The sequence below is a fragment of the Chinchilla lanigera genome, unplaced genomic scaffold (genome assembly GCF_000276665.1).
Source record: "Chinchilla lanigera isolate Chin_1 unplaced genomic scaffold, ChiLan1.0 scaffold00007, whole genome shotgun sequence".
Classification (NCBI taxonomy): Eukaryota; Metazoa; Chordata; class Mammalia; order Rodentia; family Chinchillidae; genus Chinchilla; species Chinchilla lanigera.
Genome location: NW_004955408.1, coordinates 14,247,108 through 14,257,809, shown reverse-complemented (window position 1 = coordinate 14,257,809; position 10,702 = coordinate 14,247,108). Strand labels below are relative to the sequence as shown.

The following is a 10,702-nucleotide window of genomic DNA, read 5'->3' as shown; positions in this document are numbered from 1 at the left end:
AAAAAAAAAAATCTGAGGAGACTTGTAATAAGAGTCTACTAGTTTTCCATTACTATATTGATTTTTTTTTTTAAACAGGGTCTGTCTATGCAGTTCAGGCTGGCCATGAGCCCACTTTGTAACCCAGGCTGGTCTGGAACTCGCAACGGTCCTTCAGCCTCAGCTTCCCAAGTGCTGGGATTACAGGCATGCACCACCACGCCCGGCTCCATTACTATATTGAATTACTTTATAAAGAGGTTTATTTAGCTGACAGTCCTGGAAGTCCAAGAGCATGGCATAAGACTTCCTGGTGAGGTCACTGTGGATGGCATCACAACAGGATCCCTCTAGCTACTAGAAGGGACAGTCACTTGGCAAGAGGAAGCAAGAGAATGACAGAAAGGAGCAATATTTTCCTCCTGCTAGGCCCCACCTGTTAAAGATTCCAAGACTGATATACTGAGGACAGAGCCTTCCAGCACATGAACCCTGGGAGCAAACCACATCTAAATCAAAGCAATCAGTAAACCAAAAAGCCCAACCCAGAAAAGTTCAGGGCCAAATAGCTTCAGTGGGGGGCTGGGGATATAGCTCAGTGGCACAAGTGCCTGCCTGGCAAGTGTAAGGTCCTGAGTTCAATTCCCGGTACCAAATAAACAAATAGCTTCAGTGTCATCTGGAGAATTCCACCAAATGTTCAAAGAACACCCATCTTTAAAACTCTTCCAAAAGTTAAAGAGGAAGAAGGCACATATTCTACCAGTATTCCTTATGAACATGGTCATAAAATTCCTCAATAAAATACTAGCAAACTGAATCCAGCAACATAAAAAAGATTATACACTATGACCAAGTAGAATTTATACCAGGAATGTAAGGTTGGTTATACATGAAAATTAATCACTACAACACATGATCATCTCAATAGACAAAAGCAAAATACTCGATAAAATTCAGTACCTTTCAGTTTTTCAAAATACTTAAAAATAAAAGTAAACTTTAACTTGATACAGAATATTTGCAAAAACAAACAAATCGTATTTAGTTCGTATTTGGTGAAAATCTTCCTCATAAAATCAGAAAGAGATAAGGATGTCCACTCCCACCACCTGCATTCAACATCATACTTGGAGGACCTAGCCAAGCAGTTAAGCAAAAAAAAGAAATAAAAAGTAAAACAAGTTGGAAAAGGAGAGCTTGTTTGTTTTTAGTTAACGTTTACTCTTGGACATGAATGCTCTAAGAGGTGTCTTTAGAGCACCCACTGGTGTCCTAGACAGTCATTTTGCTCTCTTTCTGTAGCAGCAACCCATCTCCTTGGTAATCAGTCACCCCAGTCAATAAAGTTCCCCCTGACATGAAGAGATCAGTAGCAGTGATGACAGAGCTCAGTTGCTTAAGGAACTGACAAAGCTAATATCTGTTACAGGAAAATGATACAATGTAGTAGTGACCTTTTTTTTTTTAACCAAGAATCAACTCAGAATCTTGCACTTGCCAGGCAGGTCCTATGCCACTGAGCTATATCCCCAGCCCTTAGTAGCAGTATTGAATAAGGATATGCTTCATACCAGGAGGTCTGGGAAGGACAGTTGTGAGTTCAAAGTGTCCTTCCTATGTCAGGACGTCTGGTAGGCAGAATGATGGTCCCCCAGAGGTGCTTATTCAGGTATTATAATACCTGAAACCTGTGAATACATTAGTTTACATGGCAAAAAGGAATTTGCAAGTGTATTTGGTAAAGATCTTAAGAAGGACGGATTATCTAGTGGACTCACTATAGTCAAAAAGGTCCTGGAAGCGGTTTGGAAGTATACTATCCTCATTTTGAAGTATGAAAAAGGACCATAAGCCAAGGAATACACACATCCTTTAAAAGTTAAAAAAGGTGGGCTGGGGATATAGCTCAGTGGCACAAGCGCCTGCCTGGCAAGCACAAGGTCCTGAGTTTGATCCCCAGTACTGAGGAAAAAAAAAAAACCTAAAAAAGGCAAGAGCACAGATTCTTCACTTCAACTCCCAGAGGAACCAGCCTTGCTGGCACCTTGATCTCAGCCCATAAGACTGATTTTGGACTTTTGACCTCTGGAATGTAAGATAAGAAACACATGTTGTTTTAATCCCCTAATTTTGTGGTGAAGCGTTACCCGTTTTGTGGTCAGTGTTTCCTAGAGAAACATGTAACACAAGATATGCAAATATATAAGAATTTACAAGATTGGCTTACAGTGGCCACCCACAGATTCGGATGAGGATAAGTACAGAGGGTGTCTGCACACAAGACCAAATGATTCAGTCAGATGTCTGGAGCTCGCTGCAGTGTCCCGTGCAAATCCATATCAGGAGGCCAGTGAGTCTGCAGTGGAGGCTGAAGGATCTGTACTGGAGGCCAAAGAGTCTGTCCTGGCAGCCAGGAGATGATGTCCAAGGTAAAGGCAAAGACAGGAGCTGCCCCCAAGAAACAGAAGCAGATCTGTGCCTCTTTTCCCCTTTGTACCTTCCAGGTGACAAACCGCCCTCGGGTGGGTCTGAGCCGATTTAGTTAAGCCTCTTTTACTCCAATTGACACAATCAACTATCTTAGTTACATCAGCAATAGGAAACAAAGACAGGGCCACTCAAATCAGGAATCACCAACAGAGGCATGGGATCTTTCAAAAATGGGGAGGTCAAAATGGAGACTCACCTGGCGTTTCTTACACTCTTCAGGTCACATGGGCATATTCTTGCCATATAAACAGCCCCAATGGCCAGTTTTTAATGACCCCAGAAGGAAAGAGGACAGATGGATGAAGGACTCCCAAGTATAAATTCTTCATCTCACTTTTATAGTAAACAGTATTGACAAACTGTGCAAGCCACCCTGGAACTTCTCGTTCACACGATTCCAAAGGAAGGCTGTTAATGAGGACGTACTATTCTGTGAGGAGTGGTACTGTGCAAACAGCTAAGGCCAGTTTCGAGTCCACTGGAAGCCCAGCTCGAAGTGGCCAGACTCAATCTCAATTTCCAGTTGAGTAAAAGCTCTGAATGCCCCTAGTGGAAGCATTCCTTCCTTGGAAAACAGACTTCCAAGACTTCCTTGGAAAACAAACTGATAAGAGCTCACAGTTGTAGCAGTGGAAAGCAGAATTTCTATGCTTTATCAGGTGTGACAGTAAGATAAGCCACTCTTATCTTCACCTTCAATGCTGGATCGATGGATTCTCAACTTGCACTGAAGGTGAGGGTCCGTATTTGTTAGTTCTCAGTTCAAAGCTCATGCTGCATCCTGTAAGCTGGAATCAGATCCTTTTAGCCTATTTTCTCTCAGTTGCAAGGCAGTGAGTCTTACTAGATCGTTTCTTCATTCTAATTAATTTGCTTCTGGATGGTGAAATATATAACAAAACCAATCATTTCTAAGGGAATCAACCTTTGTCACACTGTGGTGAACCAAGTGCCTTCTCCCAATTCATATGTTGAAGTCCTGATCCCCAATCAGTGTAATGTGCTGATGGGATGAGTGATGATGGGATCTTTGGTAGGGTTGGATAGGGTCATGATGGTGGCCCGCTGCTCCAATGGGATTAGTGCCCTTAGAACAAAATACACCAGAGTGCTTCCCCTTCTTGCATCCACAGAGAGCTTTGTGCAAGATAGATGGCAGCCACTGACAAGTCAAGAGAAGAGGCCTCAAAATTAAATCTACCTTGACTGGTTCCTTGGTCTTACACTTTCCAGTCTCCGGAACTAAGAGAAATCAGTTTTTGTTGTTTAAACTGTTAAACTGCCTGGTCTATGGCATTTTGTCTCAGTAGTCCAAGCAGAGTAATACACATTCATTTGTTAATCTTTGATAAGAAACAATATGGTGCAGGATACCATGCAGATAATGAGGTTGGCAAAAGTACTACAGGAAGAGCTTTATCCAGAATATGCTTATTTTCTAGCAAGGGTACATAATTTCTCCTTCCATGATAGAATCTGTCCGATGGAATCAACCTGCCACCTGGTAGCCATGTCAGGGGCTGCTGCTGTTGGCAGGTCAGCCCTTAGCAGATCAGTCTTGATGAGGGGAGTTCCTGTTGTTGAGGCTATGTGTCAGTCTTTGTCCCCACTAACATGGGCTCACCAGGCAGTCGTTGGGATGGGTGGGCAAAGATGCTGACTGGTAGCACAAAATGCCTCACCTTGTTCTATTGATTGTTAAATGCCTGCTGCATAGTGGATGGATGTCTGTGTTAGTGTGGGGTCAGCAAAGCCATTGGAAAGTCCTTAAGCCACAGTCAGCTGTCACAGGGGACTCATACATCCCATAAATAGTCATACCGTAGTACTCCTGCCACTCTCAGCCATTTCCTGGGAATAGCCCCTGAGAAGCATTAACCAGCATAAGTATTAAGCCCGGGTCATAGTGGTAGGTAACCCTTTCACCTTGAAAGGGATGGTACAACATGCTTCGGACTAGTAGCACCTCGGAAACCTCACCAAGATCATGAATCACTGAATATTTGTGGTGTTTACCACTCTCTGACTCAAACGCGAAGACATCTAGATTACTTGCTACTACTGCCTTCTTATCAGGTCCAGTCTGCATAATGTCATCAGTGCAGTGGACAAGTGTAACGTCTGTGAAATGTCAAGATGATCAGGATCTCTGCAGACTATCTTCTAAAAGACGGTAAGTTCATGCAGCCTTAAGGCAAGTCTGTGAAATCTGTTGACTCTGTCAGGTAAAAACTGCTTCTTGTGGTCATTGCAGATTGGTATCTCTAATAAATAAACTCATAACAATAAAGGTGGCCTGTTGCATTCTGCTTTCTTTGGTCTAATACTTTTATAATCCCATTCTCATACATACTCACCAGGCTTCTGCATATGTAAATTAAGAGGGAAAAAAAAACCTTGAAGTTCTCTGGGATTATAAACCTGGCCTTCAGGATCAGATTCTATATGTTTTGCCTTGAAATATGCTGAGTCTGCCCTACCCAAGTTACAGGGCTACAGGCAACAAGGAGCACTTGGGATAAGTCTCAAAGTACATAGGCGTCTATCTCTGCCTCAGATGAGGTCCTTGTCGCGTCTTCATATTATGCAGGCAAAAGAAAGCCGATCCAGATGTCAAAGTGAAGGTGAGCAAGGTTGTGTGACTTAGGGGCTGCACCCAAGTCCATGCAGGACACTTTCCCAGTCCTCGCCCTTTCTCTGAGAAATACTGACTCCAAGTTCAACTCATGTTTAATTCTTCAGACTGCACAATGAAATGTTGTGTCTGAATTTCAGCAAGATTACTCCTTCAGCTACAAGGGATTTGAGGTACTTGTAACACTGCCATAGATTCTCTCTAGCCCTCTGACTAGGACTCGTGCTGAGATTTTGGAGAGCCGAGTATAACATTTTCTTGCTGGAAACACTCCAGTGCACTCAGAAGTGGCCTCCCTCCTCACAAGTCCTTATAGCTATCATTATCCATAGCAGCTACTTGAGCCCCAAGGCACTGGCTTCAGGGGTTCTTTATCACAACAATCTGCAGTTGATAATTTTAATAATCCATGCTTTAATAATCAAGCTTGCAGTGGATTACTAGTTTCCCACTTCCCTGATAAGGAACTCAACATTGTATTCAAGTCTAACAACAGGGAAACAGGAAAGAGCAAGGTGGCAGTACTGTGATTCAGGCCGTAAAGGGGAGGGGGTGGGGGGTGGTCTGTGTCAGCAGAGCTCCAGCGCAGGCACATCTCCAGATACCCCAATGTAAATAACTTCTGTAGCCAAGGTTGTTTGCTGGCTTGTGTAAATAACTTACATAATCAAGGCCGTTTGGCTGGCACTCAGCCACCTTTGTCTCTGCTCCTATATATGCCCAGACGGCCATGCTAGGGCATGGCTGCGTGACCGCTGGAAAGATGTCACATTTGCCAAGCGTTCCTCTACTCCTTTCAGTTGCCTGCTGCCCCACCTGTGGACTCTCTATCAGACAAATTCATACACCACCAAAATTTCATCTTGAATGGTCTGTTTCCTGGGACTCCTGAAACCAATTTCTGTATCAAGTTTCTGTCAGGAGACAACACTACACCAGTTCCTTTCACAGGGAGGACTCAACATAAAGAAGTTATAACTAGATACTAGAGAACCGCAAAGGAATAGCGTCCTAAATGCACAAAGCAGCTACGACCCTTACACATCAAGAGAAGGTGGAGAATAATTTGGGATTATTAAAATGCAGAAGCTTGGATGAAGGGTGTTAGGGAAATGGGAAAGACAAAGAAAGCATGTGAATCTGCTGGCTGATGCTACTTGTCTGAAAAAGCTTAATGAGGCTGGTTCAAGGACTGTGGGGAGGAAAAAAAATGTAAACTTGAACCAGCTGCTCCTACAGGAAATAACTCTCATTACCAGGGTGAGGATTGTTGCTTGATGACGCCAGCAGTAACTGGAGCAAAATAGAAAGGACCGAGTCCCTTGCCTCTCCTCTGGACTTCCAGTCACCTTTAGTGTCCCCGTTCACAGACCGACAGTGGCCAGCTGACGGAAGACCTGATTTGCAAAGTCTCGGCCCCGACCTCACAGGGAGGAGTGTAAACCTGAAAGATTGTAGTTTAAGAACCAACCATGTACATGTGTCCCTACCTGCATCTGTGTTCATATTTTCTGAGCTGTTTTGAAGTGAATTCCCACATTTCTTCAACCCTACATACTTCAGCACATATCCTCTGAAAGCAAGGACATTGTCCTATGTAACTACAAAGCAATTATTTACATCTAAGAAAATTAGAAATAATTCCTTTTTTTTTTTTTTTCAGCATTAGGAATTGAGCCCAGGACCTCACTTATGCTAGGCAAGCCCTCTATCCCTGAGCTATACTTCCAGCCCTTTTTCATATTTTATTTGGAGACAGTGCCTTGATAAGTTGCCCGGACTGGCCTCAAATTTGGATCCTCCTGCCTAACCCTCCCAAGTAGTTAGGATTACAGGCATGCACCACCACACCCAGCTACAATAATTCCTCAATACTGCCTAATACCCAGACCGTATTCAAAGTTCTTCCAATTTCCCCTAAAAATATCTTGTATTCCTGACTTTAAAATCACTTTTTAATTTTTCCATGACATTAACAGCTTGAAAAAAGTCCCACTCTCTGAGCTGATTTTCTTGGATGCCATTTAGATAGTTCTTTCCATGTGTTCTCTGCTAATTAGAGGGCACGACTGAAGGCTTGATTAGATTCAGGTGAGTACCGTATCACAGGCACATGTACCAGGTTGCTACAATGCTGACAATGTTGAATTTGCTTGCTTTGTTAGCACTGAGGCCACCAAATCTCCATGACAAAGGTACGCTTTTTTCCTGCCCAAGTATGGTGGTACAGGCCTATAGGGCTACAATTCTGGGAGGCTGAGGCAAGAAAATTGAAATTCCAGCCCAGTATAGGCAGTATAGCAATTAGGGAGACCCTGCCTCAAAATATACAATTTTAAAAAGGGCGGGGACTATAGCTCGCTGTGAACGCCCTGGGTTCAATCCTTAGTACTGGGGGTGGGGGGTATGTTTTTTCCTTCAAGCCTTTTTTAAAGTTCATTTTACTTTTCATATGTAAGACACACACGGGATACATGCCAACAGTTCATCTCTCAGCTCCACAATTGTCCAGAATCTGCCGCTATTACTGGGTTATGTATCTTTAAAGAGACAGTCAAGCATAATTGTGTGATTTACCCGTATTTAAAATAAGTGGATGAGACATGGAGAGCTGTCTTTCTAGTGTTAAGGAAAATCTGTAGATGTCTTTTGAAACAAAAAAATTTGGAGAAATTAGTCTCCTTGTACTTCACAGCTACTGACCAAAAAGTCTCTTGCTAGCCACTAGCTAAATTCATTTATGCTATTTAATCATAGTTCATTTCTTTAATCCAGGGCTTGTGCTTTTCTTCCCAGTCAAAAGACAGGGATGATGTTTTCATTTCTTCTATTCTCACCCAAAATTATGCTGGCAAAACTTGACAAATCTATTTCTGCTGACTTTCTAAAAACTTGATTCTGGAGAGCAGAGACCACTAGTGGAGCATTTCCTTAAATCAAATGTCTGTTCATGAGGGCTGGGGATTTAGCTCAGCGGCACAGTGCCTGCCTGGCAAGCACAAAGTTGTGAGTTTGATTCCCAGAACTGGGGAAAAAAAAACAAACAAAAAATCTGTTCATTTCTGATCCAGACAGTGCATTGAGAAACCTCATCGAGAGCTTTTCCATGGGATTCCCGCGGTCCTTCAGTTTCCATCTGGTGGGACATTTTCTGGGTCACTTCCGGTTGAATGTAAGTGATAACTACTTTGACCTGATTTTATTTGTGCTGGAACTCTAGCTGGCTCAGGGCTTCAGCTTTCTGAGACCTAAGGCCACAAGAGCCTCTCAGAACTCTTTCCTTCCCATGAAAACTGCGGTACTGTGCTTCTTGCGGCCTTCTGCCCAGCCAGATACAGCTTAGGAGGAGGAAGTGATGACAGGGTGCCACACTGGAGCCCCTCCGCAGCACAGGCCCTCACTCATGTGCGACCTTGGGAAGGTGGCCTCATGCCCTTTGGCTGTACAATGGGAGAAAATATTTGTTCCAAACTTGGGAGATGGAACAAACTGCTATTTTGAATGTTTTTAAAATGAACAAATTGCTATTTTGAATGTAAAATGTCAGCAGTTTACTATTATTAACTTTATGAACTATGCCACATCCACAGACCTAGCCCATCTACAAAAGCAAAGCAAGAATTTCCAAGAACCACCACACAGCATACAATTTATTTTATTGCAAAGTGGGTATTGCATAAGTGAGACATCCCCCTGATTTTAAAAATCAATTTGTTTCAAGACATAGAATAAAAAATAAGTCTCTGTCTCACCACTGTTTTCCAGTTTACCTCTCCAGAAATAACCACGTTACAATTTCTTATGTATCATTCTATACTATGGTGTTATAATCATGCATGTATGTTTTCCCCACCTTTTTCTTATTTGAATGCTAGAAAACTATACACACTGTTCTGCTTATTTTTCTCACTAAACAATGTATCTTGGAAATAATTCCACAAAGTATGTATACATAAAGTTCCACCTCTCTGTGTCTGGAAATCTCTTTGTCTCTCATTACTAGTGCGAGAACCTGAAAGAGTAAATAAAACCCAAAAAGTGCAATAGATATTATGAAAGAGAAAGAAATTGCTCAAAAGGAAGGAGAAATTGGGATGAGGGAAAGGAGAGAAAGAAAAAAAGAAGAAAGGAAGAAAAAATATATATATATGGATAGCTGATTAACATATATATATATATATATATATATATATATATATGTACTGCTGATGTCTATTGGTTTATTGAAAGGAATCCCTGTCTCAAAAAGACAAAAAAAAAAAAAAAAGCCGGGTGTGGTGGTGCACGCCTGTAATCCCAGCACTTGGGAGGCTGAGGCAGGAGGATCTTGTGAGTTTGAGGCTAGCCTGAACTGCATAGTGAGACCCTGTCTCAAAAAGACAAAAAAGGGCTGGGGATCTAGCTCAGTGGCAAAGCACCTGCCTGGCAAGCGCAAGGTCGTGAGTTTGGTTCCTGGTACCAGAGAAAAACCAAAAAAAAAACAACAACAACAAAAAAAAAAAAGACAAAAAAAAGGAAAGGAATAGTCAATGCTTAAATTTTTTTGACCAAGTTTGCATGCTTATATCTGGTAATCTGAACAACTAATTTGAAGATAACAATATGCAATATAACAACCTCTGGTGAATTTCTACCATCTTGTTTAGTGAAACTCTGTATTATTTCTAATGGTCTTTTTAAATTATTTTTTATTCTCTTTAATGGTTTGATCAATCTTGCGTTCTTACATCTGGTAATGTAAGCAACTTTGTTGAAGATAACAATAGGTAATATAGCAACCACTGTTAATTCCTATCATTTTGTTTTGAAACCCTGTATCATTTTTATTATTTTTGTGTTGTTTTGTTTTTGTTTATGTTGTTGTTGTTGTTTTTGGTCTTTTTTGTTTTTGTCTTTTTGAGACAGGGTCTCGCTATGCAGTTCAGGTTGACCTGGAGCTCACTTTGTAGCCCAGGGTGTCCTCGAACTCGCAACGATCCTCTTGCCTCAGCCTCCCCAGTGCTGGGATTACAGGTGTGCACCACCACACCTGGCTTGTTGTTGTTAGTTTGTTATTGCTTTTTATTCTCTTTAAAATAAAAAAGAAATTACTTAGTTCTCTGATCTGTGCATTTACATGGTTCGCAGACTTTTATTAGTTCAGAAAAGGGTTTCAATAAATATCTATATGCACACATGAAAGTAAGTTCCTAGAAACAGAACTGCTATGTCATAAAAAATAAACTAGGAATACCAATTTCAAAAAATGAGATTCCACAAATCAGTGTAAGATTACTGTCCAAAGGGTGGTGCGACTGAGAAGGAGTTTAGGTGGTGATGTGCTCCTGAACAGTCCAGGAGGCAGAGAGGGGAGGAGCCCTGGTTCGTGGTGTTTGCTGAGTTTTGTAGTGTACTTGCTGCCACTGCAACAATTTCAACCAACATGAAACTCAGAGTTGGGAAGACATGCATAGAATTGACTGGTGGGACCCAGCAAATCACCAGTTAAGAATTTCAACAAAACATTTTCTTTTGCTGTTCTGTGTTAAGAGGACTTGATGAAAAAGAATATGAAGGCTTCTGCAATAGGTATCTGTTGTAGTCAGGGTTTGCAAG

The 10,702-nt window shown here is 41.8% G+C and overlaps 1 protein-coding gene across 4 annotated transcripts in view; it reads left to right on the top strand.

The window, feature by feature from the left end:
- C1qtnf2 (C1q and tumor necrosis factor related protein 2) overlaps positions 1 to 10,702 on the top strand; it is a 47,570-nt gene that overhangs the window by 9,023 nt on the left and 27,845 nt on the right. Inside the window, exons 3-4 of one of the 4 annotated variants that reach the window (XM_005376261.1) lie at positions 4,549 to 4,645; positions 8,179 to 8,279. The exons of 1 other annotated variant lie outside the window; for it this stretch is intronic. In XM_005376261.1, coding sequence (XP_005376318.1) covers positions 4,609 to 4,645; positions 8,179 to 8,279 — 138 coding nt within the window. In that variant the 5' untranslated portion in view covers positions 4,549 to 4,608. Of the gene's footprint in view, positions 1 to 139; positions 4,646 to 8,178; positions 8,280 to 10,702 lie in introns of those variants that run through there. 2 more of the 4 variants (XM_013508952.1, XM_013508968.1) reach the window with 2 other exon arrangements.